This window comes from Artemia sp. Qi Xiang Cuo, chromosome 17 (genome assembly GCF_049724085.1).
Source record: "Artemia sp. Qi Xiang Cuo chromosome 17, ASM4972408v1, whole genome shotgun sequence".
NCBI lineage: Eukaryota > Metazoa > Arthropoda > Branchiopoda > Anostraca > Artemiidae > Artemia > Artemia sp. Qi Xiang Cuo.
Window position 1 is genome coordinate 29,050,086 of NC_142810.1, and position 23,602 is coordinate 29,073,687.

Here is a 23,602-nt window from a genome sequence, read left to right on the forward strand (position 1 = left end):
TTCTTCCTTTTATATCCAAAGTGCTCGAGATAATTATCTTCAGACGTCTGTCTCCCTTTCTGTTTGGCAGTTAGAACTCCGTTTCCTTCATTTCTCCTTATCAATATGGCTTTCAGCCCAAATTCTCAACTACTCACGCTCTAATTGATGCCACACAGTTCATAAGCTCACAACTCGACCTTAAAAAACTGTATTGGGCTTATTTTTGGATTTCCTTTGACATGGTTAATCATAGTATTTTAATAAGTAAATCAAATAGCTACAGTATTCGTGGTGTTCCCCTGCCTTGGTTCAGCTCTTATCTGTCTGGAAGGGTACAGAGTGTGAGGTTATGTGGAGTATCTTCTCAGCCCTTACCTGCTTGGAGGGGTGTCCGGCAAGGCTTTGTCCTAGGCCCGATTTTATTTCTCCTATATATCAATGATCTTGTTATGGAATTGAGCCATTCAGTGTATCCTGTACTATTTGCTGATAACAGCAACTTCTTTATCACTAGTACCAATTTACCATCGGCAGTAACCTCTGCCCAAGTCCTTCTGAACAGAGTCCAGGCGTGGTGCCTTACGAATAACATGACCATTAATAGCAAAAAAAGCTCTTCTTGCCCAATCTTAGCAAGTTGTGAAAGCTGGGAGCTGAGTAGGATGGTGAAAGATAGATTACTATCCTACCCGGCGACAGCTGAAACAAGACAGTTCCTATTTGATAGAGGATGGAGGAAGCAGGGGTGTAAGGAGGCTATCTATAAACATATTTTCAAGTACTATTATTTAGAACCCTTACGATAAACACGTTATCCAACCTGCTCTTGGTTTCAAGTACGCCTCCGACATCCTCCCGCAAATGGAGGCTGCCAAGTTTCTTGGTGTGTTTATTGACTCATGCTTGTCATTCTATAGGCCTAATCATGTTTCTTACATCACAGCTATAATTTTGAGACAAGTAGCTATGATTCACAGTGTGAATTATTTTCTTCCTCCTGACATCCTAGTCACCCTCTATTATTCCTATATTTTTTCTTACTTTTCTTATTCCGGATCAGTTTGGGGAAATACAAATCGTTCCTTCACTAAAACACTAAAATTTGCCCAAAACCATGCCATTAAATCTGTTTTTCGGCTTCCCTGTGTATATCAAACCCGTGATTTGTACCCACATTTTGGTATAGCTCCATTGGATCAAATAATAAAGAAATTTAACTTATCGCTTGCTTACTCAGCTTTCCGCAACAATCGTCCTCATGAACTATGAATCTATTGTAATATTAAAAATTCGGAAGCCCACTGTCTCCGTCCATCCAATAGAGTCTTTGTGATCCCTAAATGTGTTTCTAGTGCTGCCCAGCAATCTCCCGCTTACAAATCTATTGTTCAATGGAATAACATATCCTCCAGTGCTGAGCTAGCCTCAAGTTTCCGCACGCTGTACAATAATGTATCAAAACTTGATAATATAATTTAATTTTTGATCTTTTAACCATTTTGCTCTAATTACCCATGTTTTATTGTTCTATCTTTTTTTTCCGATTTCACTGTCACTTTTAATTATATTTTTTTTCTTATGGTCCTTAACATGTTCTGTTAAGTTCCGTTCTCTTCTAGGATCTTTATTGTTATTGATGTTATGTTTTTTTTTTAAATTGAATTGAAATTTTGCCCTGGGGGCATATAAGATACATATATAAAGGATGATCGTATAAACTTAGGAGGGGGACTCATTGGATTGCTATTCAGAGGTTTTAGTGCCTTGAGATGGCTATTTGTTGCTTTAGAAACTTAGAAAAAGACTCATTCGATTGGAAATTGAAAGGGCTGGTGCTCTTTTTAACAGTTGAAAGTGATTGGATGGCAACTAACTCCCCTCCTACGCCGACCGTTTCTCCAGACACATTCAATACAAATTTTGAAATAGCCATTTTGTTCAACATAATTAAAAGGTCCGAGAATTATGTCTTTGAGAATGACAACCCCCTCACAGCCTTCAGGGCAAAGGTTTTAAGTTATGCCCTGGAGCATATAAGGGATATATAGAAAGGGTGATCGTATAAACTTAGGAGGGAGTTCATTGTATTGGTAAGCAGAAGTTCTAGTGCCCTTTTTAAGTTTCAGAGTGATCGGAGAGTGGGTACCCCACCACACACTTTCCCTAAATGCATCTGATGATGCATTTTCTGATGATGAAATTTTGAGATGGCCATTTAATGTCGTATAAACTTCGAACAGAGCTCATTCGATTGGAAACTGAAAGGGCTAGTGCCCTTTTTTAATAGTCGAAAGTGATTGGAGGGTAACTAACCCCTCCCACGCCCACCATTTCCCCCAACACATCCGATTAAAAGTTTGAGATAGCCGTTTTCTTCAACGTAATTGAAAGTTCCAGACAGTCTGTCTTTGAGGATGACACCCCCCGCCCCACAGCCCCCAGGGCAAGGGTTATAAGGTATGCCCTGGGGGCATATAAGCTTTTTATAGAACAGAGGGTCGATCCTCCCCCCCCCCCCATACACACACACACACCTCGTATTTTCCCAAAATGTATCTGATAGAAATTTTGAGATGATCATTTGTTGTCATAGAAACTTGGAACAGAGCTCATTTGATTAGAAATAGAAAGGGCTAGTGATCTTTTTAATAGTCGAAAGTGATTGGAGGGCAACTCACCCCTCCTTCCACGCCAACCAATTTTGAGATGGTCATTTGTTGTTATTAATTAAAAAAAAACTTTCCGAACAAATAAGTTTTTCAAATAAAATTAAAGGCAATTTTAAAATTAGGCTAAAAATATAAAAATACATTTTAAAATTAAAAATAAACACGAACAGAAATTACTATTAAAGAATAAACGAAACCCGAAACGAACAGAAATTAAATAAACAATCATAGCAAAAACATACAACAGGTAATATTATAAATGAATAAATAGATCTTAAAGCGAGTAATGCTCAGATTGAATATGAAAATCAAGCTTAAGACGAAACAAATATTTTCCTATTGATGTAAAAATTAAACTTAAAACGAACAGAAATTAAATAAACAATCAATGCAAACAAAATACAATAGATATTAATGTAAATTAATAAATAAATATTTAAACGAGTGAAACTTAAATTGAAAATGCAAATAAAGCTTAAAACAAACAACAATCACTACAAACCAGAGTTTGGGTAGGACCTCCTGCCCTCGGGCCCTGGGGGGCTGTGTTGACCCCTGAGTTTTCGTTATATGGTCTTTGAACTATTTTTAAAAAAAAGCTATCTCATCGTTCTTAACGGTGCTTTTTGCGGAGAAAAGGGTGTGGAGGGGGGGGCTAGGTGCCCTCCAATATCTCTTGACTCTTGAAGAAGTTAACTAGAACTCTCAGTTTCCAAGCAAATGATCCCTATTTAAAGTTAATACGAGCATCCCTTCCATAAGACCCATATATGCCCTGAGGGCATAGCTTATAACGCCTGCCCCCGGGCCCTGGTGGGTTGTGTCAACACCGGATTTTTTCTTATATGATCTTAGAACTATTTTAACAAAATAGCTATCTTAAAATTTGTATTGGATGGATTTGGGAAAATAGGGTTTAGGTGGGGGTTACCCTTCAATATATTTTGACGCTTAAAAAGTGAACTAAAACTTTCAATATCCAATCAAATGAGCCCTTTTTGAAGTCTCTACGACAACGATATCTATAAAAACTTATATGCCCCCAGGGCATGACTTACAACCCTTGCTCTGCGGGCTGTGGGGGGTTGTCATCCTCAAAGATCTAGTTTCCAGAACTTACAACTACGTTTAATAAAATTGCTGTCTCAAAATTTTGATTGGATGTGTTTGAGGAAAAGGTGGGCGTACGAGGGGGGTTAGTTGCCCTCAAATCACTTTCGACTATTAAAAAGGGACTAGTTCTTTGAATTTCCAATCGAATGGGCCTTTTTTGAAGTTTCTGCGACACCGCCTTCTATAAAAACCTTATATGCCCCCAGGGTATAACTTAAAACCCTTGCCTTGAGGGTTGTGGGGGAGTGTCCCCCTCAAAAACATATTTCCTATCTGAAAATCAACTACGTTGAACAAAAGGGCTATCTTAAAATTTTGATTGTATTTTTTTGGGGGACTGTCGGGCGGGGGGGAGGGGGCTAGTTGCCCTTCAATCTCTTTAAACTATTAAAAAAGGCACTAGCTCTTTGAATTTCCAATCGAATGAGCCTTTTTTGAAGTTTCTACGACAACGCCTTCTATAAAAACTTATATGACCCCAGGCCATAACTTAAAACCCTTGCCCTAAGGTTTTTGGAGGAGTATCCTTCTCAAAAACATATTTTCTATTTGTAAATCAACTACGCTGAACAAAATGGCTATATCAAACTGTTGACTGGAGGTGTGTTGGGGAGTGCTGGGCGGGGGGGGCTAGTTGCACTCCAATCAAATTTGACTATTAAAAATGGCACTAGCCGTTTGAATTTCCAATCGAAATAACCTTGTTTGAAGTTTCTACAACAACGCCCTCTATAAAAAACCTTATATTGCCCCAGGGCATAACTTAAAACCCTTGTCCTGAGGTTTGTGGGGGAGTGTCCTCCTCAAAAATACATTTTCTATCTGGAAATCAACTACGCTGAACTAAATTGCTATCTCAAAATTTTGATTGGATCTTTTTGGGGGAATGATGGGCGTGGGAGGGGCTAGTTGCCCTCCAATCATTTTCGATTATTAAAAAGGGCACTAGAACTCTCGATTTCCAATCGAATGAGCCCCCTTTGAAGTTTATACGACGACCCCTTCCGTATGAAGTGCCTCTGGATAAAAAAATAATATTAAATAATAATAAAACATTGGAGCGGTATGGCCTTTACTATAGGCAGCGCTACAGCATTGCCTCTGATAGAAACTGTGAAAAAGGCTCATTTGATTGGAAATTGAAAGAGCTAGTGCCCTTTTTATTAGTCAAAAGTGATTGGGGAGCAACCTTCCCCCATCCTATGCCCATCAATTCCCAAAACGCATCAAATCAAAATTTTGAGATAGCCATTTTGTTCAGCGTAAGTAGTAAGCGCCCAATTCGTTGAAAATATACATGTACTTACACAAGCCTGAGGCATGAATATACAGTGTAGTCTAACCGGTACATTGGCTTGTCAGGGTAAGTCACCTATTGCTATGAACTGTACTTGTCTTACCAGACGGGTTTTTATGAGGTAACACGCTCTATATATTGAAAATATACATGTACTTACACAAGCCTGAGGCATGAATATACAGTGTAGTTTAACCGGTACATTGACTTACCATGGGTCGGTCACCTATTACTATGAACGGTACTTGCCTTAGCAGACGGGTTTCGGCAAAGTTTTATGGGCTTACTTTATAAAATACCATTTTAAAAAAAAAATAAACATGTATCAATCATCTTTCTTTTGGCAAAAAAAAAAATACAAATTCCAATCAACACAGGTAAAAAGTGTTAATAACATGTAAGTTATAGATATCTGATAACTCGTTCAGTATCGCATCTATTATTAGCGGTATCAATGGTATTTAATTTGCGTAAAGCTATCTCGATTTGCCAAAACTTTTATCGTTCGCATAAAACTAACTCAATTTGCAAAAATTGTATTCCATTTGCGTAACTCTGCTCTAGAATGACATTCTGACTTGATCTAGTTTTACGAGTCCGTTGGTTTCTGTATAAAGCACAATTATCTTTTTAAATGTATTGTCCATTTAAAATAGGATAGTAATTCCCATTCGTTCCCCATTTTCGAAGGGGGCAGGGGAGGGTCATAGAGGGGGAGGGGGAGTCCCGTTTTGAGGTTTCCGAAAACAAATACTATTCATTGCGATCGTAGCTCTATGTTGGCTCGTTTTAAATACTTCAGCTTGTCTATTCATTTGTGTTAAATAAAAATCTTGAATCTGGAAAATGAAAAAATAAGTATTTAAACAAAATGTACGATGCTGCTAATTAAAGAATAGTAGGCTACACTCAGAATTGTTTGCATGAGGGTTCAGTTAAAGAGGTCTCACTTGCATGAGGGTTCAGATGTATGGTGGTTCACTTGCTTGGGGTTCAGTTACACGGGGATTCAGTTACAATGGAACCCACACAAAAACAATGGTGCACACACAAAAGCAAAAAAATGAAAAAATAAGTATTTAAACAAAATGTACGATGCTGCTAATTAAGGAATAGTAGGCTACACTCAGAATTGTTTGCATGAGGGTTCAGTTAAAGAGGTCTCACTTGCGCGAGGGTTCAGATGCATGGGGGTTCACTTGCTTGGGGTTCAGTTACATGCAGATTCAGTTACATGGGGATTAGTTAAATGCGGTTGAGTTGCATAGTCTCATTGGAAAAAATTGGAGGGCATACTTAAACAGTTCTATTAGGAGCTATTTTTATGGAAATGGTTCATTTTTGAATTGAAACTATGCTTTTCTGACTGAAGATACACATTTGAATCAGAAAATGTGAGAATGTACACAATTGAAACAGAGAAGTGTGTTTTGACTATATTTTCTATAATTTCGTCTGAAAAATAGGAGTTCACGCTTAAAAAGTTCTATTAAGAGCTATTTTTATGGAAATGGTTCATTTTTGAATTGAAACTATGCTTTTCTGACTGAAGATACACATTTGAATCAGAAAATGTGAAAATGTACACAATTGAAACAGAGAAGTGTGTTTTGACGATATTTTCTATAATTTCGTCTGAAAAATAGGAGTTCACGCTTAAAAAGTTCTATTAAGAGCTATTTTTATGGTAATGGTTCATTTTTGAACCAAAACCACGCTTTTCTGACTGAAAATATACATTATAATCAGAGAATCATGTATTGAAGATATTTTCTATAATTTCGTCTGAAAAATAGGAGTTCACGCTTAAAAAGTTCTATTAAGACCTATTTTTATGGAAATGGTTCAGATAACAAAATGTACGATGCTGCTAATTAAAGAATAGTAGGCTACACTCAGAATTGTTTGCATGAGGGTTCAGTTAAAGCACTTGCACGAGGGTTCAGATGCATGGTGATTCAGTTACAATGGAACCCACACAAAAACAATGGGGCACACACAAAAGCCAAAAAATGAAAAAATAAGTATTTAAACAAAATGTACGATGCTGCTAATTAAAGAATAGTAGGCTACACTCAGAATTGTTTGCATGAAGGTTCAGTTAAAGAGGTCTCACTTGCACGAGGGTTCAGATACACGGGGGTTCACTTGCTTGGGGTCCAGTTACATGCGGATTCAGTTACATGGGGATTAGTTAAATGCGGTTGAGTTGCATAGTCTCATTGGGAAAAATTGGAGGGCATACTTAAACAGTTCTATTAGGAGCTATTTTTATGGAAATGGTTCATTTTTGAATTGAAACTATGCTTTTCTGACTGAAGATACACATTTGAATCAGAAAATGTGAGAATGTACACAATTGAAACAGAGAAGTGTGTTTTGACGATATTTTCTATAATTTCATCTGAAAAATAGGAGTTCACGCTTAAAAAGTTCTATTAAGATCTATTTTTATGGAAATGGTTCATTTTTGAATTGAAACTATGCTTTTCTGACTGAAGATAAACATTTGAATCATAAAATGTGATAATGTACACAAATCAAACAGAGTAGTGTTTTTTGACGATATTTTCTATAATTTCTTCTGAAAAATAGGAGTTCACGCTTAAACAGTTCTATTAACAGCTATTTTTATGGAAATGGTTCATTTTTGAACCAAAACTACGCTTTTCTGACTGAAAATATACATTATAATCAGAGAATCATGTATTGAAGATATGTTCTATAATTTCGTCTGAAAAATAGGAGTTCACGCTTAAAAAGTTCTATTAAGACCTATTTTTATGGAAATGGTTCATGTCTTTAGCAAAGTTAGCCATAGCTAGTTGAAACTGTGCATAAATATCTTCATTTTTAGCCTAATTGCGTAGGTACTAAAGGAACATTGAACATTTTTTCTGATTTTGTGTGTTTTCACAATAAAATAGCTTGTCTTTAGCAAACTTAGCCATAGCTAGTTGAAACTCTTCATAAATATCTTCATTTTTTTTAGCCTAATTGCGTAGGTACTAAAGGAACATTGAACATTTTTTTCTGATTTTATGTGTTTTCGCAAGAAAATAGCTGGTCTTCCCTTCAATGAATTCAGATGGTTTTAGGACTCATCCCCCTAGCCATAACTCCATTCAACCTTGAGCGAAGATATAAAAGTTTGATGAAGTATTTTTCTACTTAACAACTACATTAATAACTTCCAAGATGATAAGACTGTATGACACAGAATTTATCAGTTACCGAGAGTTCAATGACTCCTCCCCACAATGACTTCCAGGGGTCTTATGACTCCTCCCCACAATGAATTCAGATGGTTTTAGGACTCATCCCCCTAGCCATAACTCCATCCAACCTTGAGCGAAGATATAAAAGTTTGATGAAGTATTTTTCTCCTTAAAAACTACATTAATAACTTCCAAGATGAAAGGACAGTATCACACATAATTTATCAGTTTGAAAAAATCAGCTTGTGGTATTATATTTGAATGTGCATTTTTATTATTGTCTATGGAACTCGAAGGTACTAAAGGAACATTGAACATTTTTTTCTGATTTTGTGTGTTTTCGCAAGAAAATAGCTGGTCTTCCCCACAATGAATTCAGATGGTTTTAGGACTCATCCCCCTAGCCATAACTCCATTCAACCTTGAGCGAAGATATAAAAGTTTGATGAAGTATTTTTCTACTTATCAACTACATTAATAACTTCCAAGATGATAGGACTGTATGACACAGAATTTATCAGTTTGAAAAAATCAGCTTGTGGTGTTATGTTTGAATGTGCATTTTTATTATTGTCTATGGAACTCGAAGAAATTGACTGTTATCATTGGATAGTGAACTATAACATGTTTGAGTATGATAAAAGCTTGTGGAGTACTACATTACGTCATATAAACAGACTGGGATTTTCTGATAGAGTGAGTACACCACTTAATAATGCTGGTCGGGAACTGAGAAATGTTCAGGAGGAAGTCAGAGAAGTTTGCAGCTTTTTCGGGGTTGAAGCACTCTACGTAAAGGGCAATGTACCTATATATAAAGTTTTAATTCAAAAGTGTTACCCTAGGATTCCACTTTTCAATCTAGAAGAATTAAAGTGTCCTAAATTTGAAGGGGGTTATCACCGTCTTGAAGACGAGGTTAGGTTCTTCGCACAGTGGATACCTAAGAACATACCTGATCGTGATAAATCCATAAGACATGGTAAAAACTATTCAATATCATGGGACCATCGTTTGTGGATTTTTAAGAGTGAACTCTAAGTACTATTTTTATGTAAACATTTGTTGTTGTGTTTTTTTTTTCAAATAAAAAATCTGTTAATACGTTTAAGCAATAAATATCTTTAAGCTTAACCCGTCTTTATTCTTTAGAATAGTTCTATTGTAAGCAAGTAACAAACTCTTTCCTGAAGTCACCTCTTGGATACACAATGCAGAAACTTCATTTAAGAAACTATGAAAAAATTGTAAGTAAGTAATTAACAAATTCTTTCTTGAAGTCACCTCTTGGATACACAATGCATAAATTTCATTAAAGAAATTATGAAAAAAGTGTAAGTAAGTAGCAAATTCTTTCTTGAATTCACCTGCTGGATAAACAAAGACATTTCGTTCAAGAAATTATGACAAAATTCTAAGTAAGTAACAAACTCTTTATTGTTTTCACGACTTAGATACACGATGTAGAAATTTAATTCTAGAAATTATGAAAAAATTCTCAGTAAGTAACAATTTCTTTCTTGAAGTCAACTCTTGGATACACAATACGGAAATTTCATTCAAGAAATTATGAAAATATTTGTAAGTAAGTAACAAACTCTTTATTGATTTCACCTCTTTGATATACAGTACAGATACTTTATTAAAGAAATTAAGAAAAAATAGCAAGTAAGTAAATTTTTTTTTCTCTTTATCTCAAACAATTTTTACTTAGCTACATGATGTAGAAATTTAATTCAAGAAATTATTAAGAAATTCTCAATAAGTAACAATTTTTCTATTGAAGTCAACTCTTGGATACACAATACGGAAATTTCATTCATGAAATTATGAAAAAATTGTATCTAAGTAGCAAATTCTTTCTTGAATTTACCTGTTGAATAAACGAAAAGACGTTTCGTTAAAGAAATTATGAGAAAATTCTAAGTAAGTAACACACTCTTTATTGTTTTCACGAGTTAGATATACGATGTAGAAATTAAATTCAAGAAATTATGAAAAAATTCTCAGTAAGTAACCGTTTCTTTCTTGAAGTCAACTCTTTGATACGCAATAAATAAATTTCAATCAAGAAATTATGAAAATATTTGTAACTAAGCAACAAAACTCTTTTTTATTTTCACCTCTTGGATATACAGTACAGGTATTTCATTCAAGAAATTATGAAAAAATTGCAATTAAGTAGCTTTTTTTTTCTCTTTATAACAAACAATTTTCACTTAGCTACATGATGTAGAAATTTAATTCAAGAAATTATGACAAAATTCTAAGTAAGTAACAAACTCGTAATTGTTTTCACGACTTAGATATACGATGTAGAAATTTAATTCAAGAAATCTTTCCTTGGCACCTTTCCAAATGAGCGGGGATTCCCCACCGGTTCCTACACATTGCAAAAAGTGAGCAGTACGAAAACTCCACGTTTTCAACCAGACTGGTTTTTTTAGCTAAATCTTTGGAAACAGCCTCTATTTCAGACCGTTTAAGTTTTGATGTTAGTGTTGTCAGTCGAAAGCTATTTGACACGACACACAAACAGAGTCATAGTGAGAGAGATATCCAAAAAGTTGGGTTGATCTAGGTTCACTTAGAGTGGCCAAAGACATTTCGTTCAAGAAATTATTACAAAATTCTAAGTAAGTAACAAACTCTTTATTGTTTACACGACTTAGATACACGATATAGAAATTTAATTCAAGAAATTATGAAAAAATTCTCAGTAAGTAACAATTTCTTTCTTGAAGTCAACTCTTAGATACACAATACGAAAATTTCATTCAAGAAGTTTTGAAAATATTTGCAAGTAAGTAACAAACTCTTTATTGATTTCACCTCTTGGATATACAATACAGATACTTCATTCAAGAAATTATGAAAAAATCTCAATTAAGTAACTTTTTTTTCTCTGTATCACAAACAATTTTCACTTAGCTACATGATGTAGAAATTTAATTCAAGAAGTTATTAAAAAATTCTCAGTAAGTAACAATTTCTTTCTTGAAGTCAACTCTTGGATACACAATACGGAAATTTCATTCAAGAAATTATGAAAAAATTGTAACTAAGTAGCAAATTATTTATTGAATTCACCTGTTGGATAAAAAAAAAGACATTTCGATCAAGAAATTATGTCAAAATTATAAGTAAGTAACAAACTCTTTATTGTTTTCACGAGTTAGATATACGATGTAGAAATTAAATTCAAGAAATTATGAAAAAATTCTCAGTAAGTAACCGTTTCTTTCTCGAAGTCAACTCTTGGATAAACAATACGTAAATTTCATTAAATAAGTGATTAGTATATTTGTAATTAATTGGAAAACTCTATTGTTGTTCTCAACGTGATGTACGGAACCGATACAAACTTCGAGAAGCCGTGAAAAAATCGTAACTAAGTAGCTTTTTTTTTCTCTTTATCAAAATCAATTCTCAATAACAAGAATGATTCTCAAATTTCAATAAAGCCATTATTTAAAATATCTCAGTTTTCTTGAATTAACCTGCTGGATAAACAAAAAGACATTTCGTTCAAAAAATTATGACAAAATTCTAAGTAAGTAACAAACTTTATTGTTTTCACGAGTTAGATATACGATGTAGAAATTAAATTCATGAAATCTTTCCTTGGCACCTTTCCAAACGAGCAGGGATTCCCCACTGGTTCCTACACATTGCAAAAAAGTGAGCAGTACGAAAACTCCACGTTTTCAACCAGACTGGTTTTTTTTAGCTAAATCTTTGGAAACAGCCTCTATTTCTGACCGTTTAAGTTTTGATGTTAGTGTTGTCAGTCGAAAGCTATTTGACATGACACACAAACAGAGTCATAGTGAGAGAGATATCCAAAAAGTTGGGTTGATCTAGGTTCACTTAGAGTGGCGCGCGCCACTCTAGACATCGTATATCTAACTCGTGAAAACAATAAAGAGTTTGTTACTTACTTAGAATTTTGACATAATTTCTTGAACGAAATGTGTATTTGTTTATCCAACAGGTAAATTCAAGTAAAAATTTGCTACTTACTTAAAATTTTTTCTTAATTTCTTGAATGTAATTTCTGTATTGTGTATTCAAGGGTTTACTTCAAGAAAAAAATTGTTACTTACTGAGAATTTTTAAATAATTTCTTGAATAAAATTTCTGCATAATGTATCTAAGTGAAAATTGTTTGTGATAAAGAGAAAAAAAAGTTACTTACTTGCAATTTTTTCATAATTTCTTGAATGAAGTATCTGTACTGTATATCCAAGAGGTGAAATCAATAAAGAGTTTGTTACTTACTTACAAATATTTTCATAATTTCTTGAATGAAATTTCCGTATTGTGTATCCAAGAGTTGACTTCAAGAAAGAAATTGTTACTAACTGAGAATTTTTTCATAATTTCTTGAATTAAATTTCTATATCGTGTATCTAAGTCGTTTAAACAATAAAGAGTTTGTTACTTACTTAGAATTTTGAAATAATTTCTTGAACAAAATGTCTTTGGCCACTCTAAGTGAACCTAGATCAACCCAACTTTTTGGATATCTCTCTCACTATGACTCTGTTTGTGTGTCGTGTCAAATAGCTTTCGACTGACAACACTAACATCAAAACTTAAACGGTCTGAAATAGAGGCTGTTTCCAAAGATTTAGCTAAAAAAAACCAGTCTGGTTGAAAACGTAGAGTTTTCGTACTGCTCACTTTTTGCAATGTGTAGGAACCGGTGGGGAATCCCCGCTCATTTGGAAAGGTGCCAAGGAAAGATTTCTTGAATTAAATTTCTACATCGTATATCTAAGTCGTGAAAACAATTACGAGTTTGTTACTTACTTAGAATTTTGTCATAATTTTTTGAACGAAATGTCTTTTTGTTTATCCAGCAGGTGAATTCAAGAATACTGAGAATTTTTTCATAATTTCTTGAATTAAATTTCTACATCGTGTAGCTAAGTGAAAATTGTTTGTGATAAAGAGAAAAAAAAGCTACTTACTTGCGATTTTTTCATAATTTCTTTAATGAAGTATCTGTACTGTATATCCAATATGTGAAATCAATAAAGAGTTTGTTAATTACTTAAAAATATTTTAATAATTTATTGAATGAAATTTCCGTATTGTGTATCCAAGAGTTGACTTCAAGAAAGAAATTGTTACTTACTGAGAATTTTTTCATAATTTCTTGAATTAAATTTCTATATCTTGTATCTAAGTCGTGTAAACAATAAAGAGTTTGTTACTTACTTAGAATTTTTTAATAATTTCTTGAACGAAATGTTTTTGTTTATCCAGCAGGTGAATTCCAGAAAGAATTTGCTACTTAAATACAATTTTTTCATAATTTCTTTAATGAAATTTCTGTATTGTGTATCCAAGATGTGACATCAAGAGATAATTTGTTACTTACTTGTATTTTTTTTATTGTTTCTTAAATGAAGTTTCAGCATTAGTTATCAAAGAGGTGAGGTTAGGAAAGAGTTTGATACTTTATTACAATAGAACTATGATAAAGAATAAAGACGGGTTAAGCCTAAATATATTTATTTCTTAAACGTATTAACAGATTTTTTTTTTGAGAAAAAAAAAACACAAGAACAAATGTTTACATAAAAATAGTACTTAGAGTTCACTCTTAAACATCCACAAACGATGGTCCCATGATATTGAATAGTTTTTACCATGTCTTATGGATTTATCACGATCAGGTATGTTCTTAGGTATCCACTGGGCAAAGAACCTAACCTCGTCTTCAAGACGGTGATAACCCCCTTCAAATTTAGGACTCTTAAACTCTTATAGATTGAAATGTGGAATCCTAGGGTCACACTTTTGAATTAAAACTTTATCTGTAGGTACATTGCCCTTTACGTAGAGCGCTTCAACCCTGAAAAAGCTGCAAATTTCACTGACTTCCTCCTGAACATTTCTCAGTTACCGACCAGCATTATTAAGTGGTGTAATCACTCTATCGTAGAATCCCAGTCTGTTTATGTGACGTAATGTAGTACTCCACAAGCTTTCGTCATACTCAAACATGTTATAGTTCACTATCCAATGATAACAGTCAATTTTTTCGAGTTCCATAGACAATAATAAAAATGCACATTCAAATATAACACCACAAGATGATTTTTTCAAACTGATAAATTCTGTGTCATACAGTCCTATCATCTTGGAAGTTATTAATGTAGTTGTTAAGTAGAAAAATACTTCATCAAACTTTTATATCTTCGCTCAAGGTTGAATGGAGTTATGGCTAGGTGGATGAGTCCTAAAACCATCTGAATTCATTGTGGGGAAGACCAGCTATTTTCTTGCGAAAACACACAATATCAGAAAAAAATGTTCAATGCTCCTTTAGTACCTTCGAGTTCCATAGACAATAATAAAAATGCACATTCAAATATAACACCACAAGCTGATTTTTTCAAACTGATAAATTCTGTGTCATACAGTCCTATCATCTTGGAAGTTATTAACGTAGTTTTTAAGGATAAAAATACTTCATTAAACTTTTATATCTTCGCTCAACGTTGAATGGAGTTATGGCTAGGGGGATGAGTCCTAAAACCATCTGAATTCATTGTGGGGAGGAGTCATAAGACCCCTGGAAGTCATTGAGGGGAGGAGTCATTGAACCCTCGGTAACTGATAAATTCTGTGTCATACTGTCCCATCATCTTGGAAGTTATTAATGTAGTTTTTAAGTAGAAAAATACTTCATCAAACTTTTATATCTTCGCTCAAGGTTGAATGGAGTTATGGCTAGGGGGATGAGTCCTAAAACCATCTGAATTCATTGAAGGGAAGACCAGCTATTTTCTTGCGAAAACACATAAAATCAGAAAAAAATGTTCAATGTTCCTTTAGTACCTACGCAATTAGGCTAAAAATGAAGATATTTATGCACAGTTTCAACTAGCTACGGCTAAGTTTGCTAAAGACAAGCTATTTTCTTGCGAAAACACACAAAATCAGAAAAAAGGTTCAATGTTCCTTTAGTGTCTACGCAATTAGGCTAAAAATGAAGAAATTTATGCAGAGTTTCAACTAGCTATGGCTAACTTTGCTAAAGACATGAACCATTTCCATAAAAATAGGTCTTAATAGAACTTTTTAAGCGTGAACTCCTATTTTTCAGACGAAATTATAGAACATATCTTCAATACATGATTCTCTGATTATAATGTATATTTTCAGTCAGAAAAGCGTGGTTTTGGTTCAAAAATGAGCCATTTCCATAAAAATAGCTCTTAATAGAACTTTTTAAGCGTGAACTCCTATTTTTCAGACGAAATTATAGAAAATATCGTCAAAACACACTTCTCTGTGTGAACTTTGTACATTTTCACTTTTTATGATTAAAATGTGTGTCTTCAGTCAGAAAAGCGTAGTTTAGATTCAAAAATTAACCATTTCCATGAAAATAGCTCTTAATAGAACTTTTTAAGCGTGAACTCCTATTTTTCAGATGAAATTATAGAAAATATCGTCCAAACACACTTCTCTGTTTGAATTGTGTACATTTTCATATTTTCTGATTCAAATGTGTATCTTCAGTCAGAAAAGCATAGTTTCAATTCAAAAATGAACCATTTCCATAAAAATAGCTCTTAATAGAACTGTTTAAGTATGCCCTCCAATTTTTTCCAATAAGACTGTGCGACTCAACTGTATTTATCTACTCTCAATGTAACTGAATCTGCATGTAACTGGACCCCTAGCAAGTGAACAATCAGCTATCTGATCCCTCGCGCCAGTGAGACCTCTTTAACAGAACCCTCGTGCAAACACTAATGCGAGTAGACTACTTTTCTTGAATTAGAATCATCGTACATTTTGTTTAAATACTTATTTTTTAATTTTTTGGCTTTTGTGTGTGACCCATTGTTTTTGTGTGGGTTCCATTGTAACTTAATCAGCTTGTAACTGAACCCCAAGAAAGTGAACCCCCATGCATCTGAACCCTCGTGCAAGTGCTTTAACTGAACCCTCATGCAAACAATTCTGAGTGTAGCCTACTATTCTTTAATTAGCAGCATCGTACATTTTGTTATCTGAACCATTTCCATAAAAATAGGTCTTAATAGAACTTTTTAAGCGTGAACTCCTATTTTTCAGACGAAATTATAGAAAATATCTTCAATACATGATTCTCTGATTATAATGTATATTTTCAGTCAGAAAAGCGTGGTTTTGGTTCAAAAATGAACCATTACCATAAAAATAGCTCTTAATAGAACTTTTTAAGCGTGAACTCCTATTTTTCAGACGAAATTATAGAAAATATCGTCAAAACACACGTCTCTGTTTCAATTGTGTACATTTTCACATTTTCTGATTGAAATGTGTATCTTCAGTCAGAAAATCATAGTTTCAATTCAAAAATGAACCATTTCCCTAAAAATAGATCTTAATAGAACTTTTTAAGCTTGAACTCCTATTTTTCAGATGAAATTATAGAAAATATCGTCAAAACACACTTCTCTGTTCCAATTGTGTACATTTTCACATTTTCTGATTCAAATGTGTATCTTCAGTCAGAAAAGCATAGTTTCAATTCAAAAATGAACCATTTCCATAAAAATAGCTCTTAATAGAACTGTTTAAGTATGCCCTCCTATTTTTCCCAATGAGACTATGCAACTCAACTGCATTTAACTAATCCCCATGTAACTGAATCCGCATGTAACTGAACCCCAAGCAAGTGAACCCCCATGCATCTGAACCCTCGTGCAAGTGAGACCTCTTTAACTGAACCCCCACGCAAACAATTCTGAGTGTAGCCTACTATTCTTTAATTAGCAGCATCGTACATTTTGTTTAAATACTTATTTTTTCATTTTTTGGCTTTTGTGTGTACCCCATTGTTTTTGTGTGGGTTCCATTGTAACTGAATCCGCGTGTAACTGAACCCCAAGCAAGTGAATCCCCATGCATCTGAACCCTCATGCAAGTGAGACCTCTTTAACTGAACCCCCACGCAAAGAATTCTGAGCGTAGCCTACTATTCCTTAATTAGCAGCATCGTACATTTTGTTTAAATACTTATTTTTTCATTTTCCAGATTCAAGATTTTTATTTAACACAAATGAATAGACAAGCTGAAGTATTTAAAACGAGCCAACATAGAGCTAGGATCGCAATGAATGGTACTTGTTATCAGAAATCTCCAAAATTGACTCCCCCACCCCCACTCCAACCCTCCCCAGCCCCGCAGAAAAGGGGGAACCAAGGGAACGTTAGATCCAATTTTAAATTGACAATACTTTTCAAACGTTACTTGTGTATTATACAGACCACATCGGAGAGGTAAAGCTAGGTCAAGTCACAATGTCATTCTAGAGCAGAGTTACGCAAATGGAATACAATTTTTGCAAATTGAGTTAGTTTTATGCGAACGATAAAAGTTTTGGCAAATCGAGATAGCTTTACGCAAATGAAATACCATTGATACCGCTAATAATAGATGCGATACTGAACGAGTTATCAGATAGCTATAACTTACATGTTATTAACACGTTTGACCTTTTTTGATTGGAATTTTTTTTTTTTTTTGCCAGAAGAAAGATCATGGATACATGTTTATTTTATTTTTTTAAACTGGTATTTTTTCAAGGAAGCCCATAACACTTTGCAGAAACCCGTCTGCTAAGGCAAGTACCGTTCGTAGTAATAGGTGACCGACCCATGGTAAGTCAATGTACCGGTTAAACTACACTGTATATTCATGCCTCAGGCTTGTGTAAGTACATGTATATTTTCAATATATAGAGCGTGTTACCTCATAAAAACCCGTCTGCTAGGCCAAGTATCGTTCGTATTAATAGGTGACTGACCCTGACAAGCCAATGTACCGGTTAGACTACACTGTATATTCATGCCTCAGGCTTGTGTAAGTACATGTATATTTTCAACGAATTGGGCGATTACTACTAGCGTAGTTGAAAGGTCTTGAAATTATGTCTTTGACAACCCCCATACCTTCTCAAGACCAGAACACAATTTACACTTTACAGAAAAAAATGGCTGTGGATTGTCAGTTTAGTATACATATACTGATTTATATTCCTTTAAGTTTTAGTAATTTTTATTTATTAAAGTTAAAACATTTTGAAAACAGATATTTTTGTTTAAAAAAACACAAGACAAGAAAAGTTTGTTCTGAAATAAGATTAATAACTGATAATTATATAGGCTATTGTAGCTATGATAGCTATTAAGCTATTATATTAAGAAATTTATATTTTTTGATGTGCTATATTACTGATATTTTGAGATAGCCGTTTGTTCCAAAGCAGTCCAAAGATCACATAGAATGCCTCTGGGATTGTCACAACCCCCCAGAATCTGGGGGCCAGCGTTGTAGGTTATATCCCGCGGGCGTATAAGCTTTTTATGGTAGGTGTGGTTGTTTGAACTTTAGAAGAAGCTCATTGGATTGGAAATTTTATGTTCTAGTTTCTTTTTAAAAGTCAAAATTGATGTAGGGCAACTAGTCCCCCCCCCGTCCCTGATGACCTGTTTTCCCCAAACGTATCCAATCAAAATTGTGAGATAGCCATTTAGTTGACAGTAGTCCAAAGAGCATATAACCCTGGCTTCAAGGTGGACACAACCCTCCAGAGCCCAGGTACAAGGGTTGTAAGTTATGCCCCCGAGCATATAAGGTTCAATGTATAGGTTGTCAAAGAGAATACATAGAATCTTTTGGGAGTGACATTAAGTTTTATTTTTCAGGTCAACTTCAGAAGCTATACAATTAAATTAAAAATACTGTTTGTGTCAGGATTATCAACTGTTGATAAAGTTTCTCCAACTTACAAATAGCAATAGCATACTATGGATTCTTATAGAAAAAAAAACAAGTTTGAACGCCTCTCTCTTTACGCTAAAGTTTTTTATTGTTTAAAAAAAAATAAGGGTTGTTAGAAAGTCAAACTTTAGCGTAAAGAGCGTGGCGTCGAAGAGGGGACAGCCCCTTTCATATACGGAATAATTTCTGTTCGTTTTAATTTTTAAAGTCGTTCTTTGCTTTCAGTTTAGAAAGCTTGTTTTTTTTATTTAATTTTTGAACATTTTTGAATTGATACAGGTTTTGATATTTGCTCACCGAAATGAATAATTAAAACAAAATTTACATATTAATTTTACTTTCATTTGGTTAAATGGGTTTCTCGAAAAAAATACGTAATAAAAAATACTAGTAATAAATATAAGTAACTTACGAACTAACTTACGTAACGAACTTCTTTATTCATATATTTTGATACGTCTATTGGGGGGCTGGTCCCCTAGTAATTACCTCGCTCTTTAAGCTAAAGTTCGAATATTGTTCCAATTCTTTAAAAATGACCCTTAATCACAAAGGCTGTTATTTAGAATAAATAGCTCTTATGAAAGTACTAAAAAATCTTTGGCTTAAAGAGCGAGGTACTGACTAGAGGATGAACCCAATCAGACACGTAATATTTTCTGTTTGTTTTAAGTTTTAATGTTACTCCTTATTTTCAGTTGGAAAATTTGTTTTTGTTGATATTTAATTTCTTATCTTTTTTTAAATAATGCTGGGAAATCCGGTGCCCCCTTCATAAAAAAGTCCCTTCCCCCATGAAAACTTCCTTCATGGAAAGATCTTCCCACATAGCCCCCGACCCACCCACCCCCCTACTACCAGGGAAAAAAACATGAAAACGTCTGTATACTTCCTAATAACCAATACTATATGTTAACATTGGGTAAAGTTCATAACTTTCAGCGCTCCCCCTGGGGACTTTGGGGGATTAAGTCATCCTAAAGGACATTAGTTATCATATTTTCAACCATGCTGAACAAAATTGCTATCTCAAAATTTTGATCAGGTGACTTTGGGGAAAAGAATCAGCGTGGGAGGGGGCCTAGTTGCCCTCCGTTTTTTTTTGGTTACTTAAAAAGGGCACTAGAACTTTTAATTTCCGTTCCAATGAGTCATCCCAAGATATTTTAGGACCACTGAATCGATACGATCACCCCTGGGAAAAACAGAAAAAAAAAACAAATAGACACGCATCCGTGATCTTTCTTCTGGCAAAAAATGCAAAATTCCACATTTTTGTAGATAGGAGCTTGAAACCTCTACAGTAGTGTTCTCTGATACGCTGAATATGATGGTTTGATTTTCATTAAGGTTCTATAACTTTTAGGGGGTCTTTCCTCCTTTTTCCAAAAATCAGCCAAATTTTCTCAGGCGCGTAACTTTTAATAGGTTGGACTTGATGAAAGTTATATATTTGAATTCAGCATTGAAATCTGATTCTTTTGATGTATCTATTGGTATCAAAAACCCGTTTTCTAGAGTTGGGTTACTATTGAGCCGGGTCGCTTCTTACTTACAGTTCGTTACCACCAAAGTATGATCACCTACGGAACTGATCCCCCTCTCACACCCACCATTCCCCCAAATATATCCAATCAAAATTTTCAGATAACCATTTTGTTCAACGTAGTAGACAGTTCTGGAAATTAGGTCTTTGAGGATGACAACCCCCCCCTCAGCCCCCAGGGCAAGAGTTTTAAGTTATTTCCTGGGGTCATATAAGGTTTTCATTGAAAGCGTTGTCGTAGAAACTTCAAAAGGGCTCATTTGATTTGAAATTGAAAGGGCTAGTGCCTTTTTTAATAGTTGAAAGTGATTGGAGAGCGACTAACGCCCCTTTCACGTCCACCATTTCCCCAAACACATCCAATTAAAATTTTAAGATAGCCATTTTGTTAACATAGTTGAAAGTTCTGGAAATTAAGTCTTAGAGGATGACAACCACCCTAACAGTCCTTAGGGTAAGGGTTGTAATTTATGCTGGGTGCATATAAGGTGTTTATAGACAGTGTTATCGTAGAAAGTCAAAAAGGGCTCATTCGATTGGAAATCGAAAGACCTAGTGCCGTTTTTAATAGTCGAAAGTAACTTGAAGGCCTGACATTTTAATATTAAGATCGATGTGGGTATAATGTAATATACCCACATGTGGGTATATTACAAATAATGTGGGTATAATAACACGATGTGTGGGTAAATGAAACTCAAAACGAACAGAAATTGCAATAAATAACCGAGTCAAACTCAAAACGAGCAGAAATTAACATAAGTTGGGCTCAAAACCCTTATGCCTTCCCAATGCCAGAACATAATTTGCACTTTACTGTAGAAAATACAAATGAATGTGCATTGTCAGTTTAATATACATATACTGATATTTAGTAATCAAAATGTTAATATTATTTGATTTATTAAAGTTGTAAAAGTAAAAAAAAATTTTTTTTTCAGTAAAGTGAAAACTATGTTCTGGCCTTGGGAAGTCATAGGAGTTTTACGCCCAACTCATGTTAATTTCTGCGCGTTTTAAGTTTGACTCGGTTATTTATTGTAATTTCTGTTGGTTTTGGGTTTCATTTATTTATCGATGCTAATTTGTGGTAGTTTCACGCTTGGTAGATTATTTGATTTTATTATTGCTCATTTTTGTTTAATGGAGTCCTTTACTTTTCTTTGAAAAACTTATTTTGTGGAGATGTTTTTTTTTTAATTAGGGACAATATAGCCAAGTCAAACTCAAAACGAGCAACTTCTCAAAACCAGAACACAATTTGCTGCTTACTGAAAAAAAAATAGGGTAAAGGCACCGATGCCTTTACAATTTTGGAACCACTGTCGAAATTTTCCTTCAAAACAGGATAACTCTGCTTAGTGGTGACTTGGAGAACCATCCCTTGAAGCGTTCGTTATATTTTGACAATGCGAAACGTGGACACTATCCAATACATACAGAAACGAAAAGAATATTCAATTCAATCGGTTTCCTTTTTTCGACACAAAAAGAGCTCCCGACAATTTTTTAGATATGTAATGTTCAAACTGTCATTACTACTACTACTACTAACAACAACTCACCGCAGCACCAAGCCGCCTGAGGCCAACACAGCTATGCACGCTGCTCCTCCACCCCAATCTGTTCTAAGCCTCCTTTTATACACCCGCCCACGAAGTTCCCTTTTACTTTAAATCTTTCTTTATGAAGTCCTCCCACCCCAGACGGGGACGACCTGCTTTCCGTTTAGCCCTAGATGGTTGGCCGAAAAGAACAATCTTCGGCAATCTGTCATCCTTCATCCGCATAACGTGCCCTAGCCACCTCAACCTTTCTTTCATTATATCCCTAGAGAGCGGTATTGAACCACATTTTTCGTATAGCCTATTGTTTGAAATACGGTCAGTCAGCCGGGTACCCAGAAAAATCCTTAAGCAATTTCTCTGGAAAACATCTAGCAAATCTTCATCCGCTTTTCGTAGCGTCCATGCTTCAGAGCCATATTTGAACACTGTCATCACTGTAGCTTTTAATATTGTAATCTTGGTTTGCAGACTTATCTTCATATTCTTCCAAACTTTTTTTTAACTGTGAAAAAAAAACACCCTGAGCGTTGGCTAGTCTATTTTTAACATCTTCACTGCTCCCACCATGTTTGCTCATAATACTACCATGGTAAGTGAACCTGCCCACCTGATCAATCTTTACATTACCCAACGTCACTTTTCCATCTTCACATATTCCCAGCGTTAGTGACTTAGTCTTACTCACATTAATTTTCAAACCTATTCTAGCACCCTGAACTCGCAAAACCTCTAAAACTTCATTCATTTTGCTCACACTTTCATCTAGGATGCTTAAATTATCAGCACAATCCAAGTCCGGGAGCCTTTTTCCTCCCCATTTGATTCCGTGGTCTCCCATTGCCTTTCCTGTGCTCCTTAAAACAAAGTCCATCAAAATAATCCATATAAAGGGGGATAGAACACAACCCCGCTTAACTCCTGATTTGATACAAAACCAGCTGCTAGCCTCCTTTCCTGCCTTAACCCCAGCAGTGTTATTCTCGTACATAGAACTAATGACTTTAATTTAGTTGTCTGGTATACCATACCAGGATATAACATTTGTCAAAGCTCTTCTATCAACAGAATCGAACGCTTACTCGTAATCTATAAAACTGAGCACTCAAGGTGTTCGAAAACTCAGGCACTTCTCAATTATTAGCCTGAGAGTGAAAATTTGGTCGACACATCCTCTACCTTTTATAAAACCGCACTGCTTTTCTCTTAAAACTTCGTCTACGGCATCTCTCAGTCTAAAAAGTATCATATTACTAAGTAATTTACTACCTACAGAGACCAGACTAATGTCTCGATAATTACCACACTCACTTTTATTACCTTTCTTGTACAGTTGTTTAGTTAAGGTTTTACTAAAATTGCTAGGTATTTCTCCTATTTCAAAATCATATTCACAACCTTCATTAACTATTTT

At 34.6% G+C, this 23,602-nt stretch overlaps 1 protein-coding gene across 1 annotated transcript in view; it reads left to right on the plus strand.

Annotated features, from left to right (window-relative positions):
- Nucleotides 1-843: 843 nt before the first annotated feature.
- LOC148942078 (pentatricopeptide repeat-containing protein 1, mitochondrial) overlaps nt 844-23,602 on the plus strand; it is a 70,104-nt gene continuing 47,345 nt past the window's right edge. The window contains exon 1 of the mRNA XM_089103227.1: nt 844-942. Within this exon, the coding sequence (XP_088959353.1) occupies nt 844-942 (99 nt within the window). The remainder of the gene's footprint in view (nt 943-23,602) is intronic.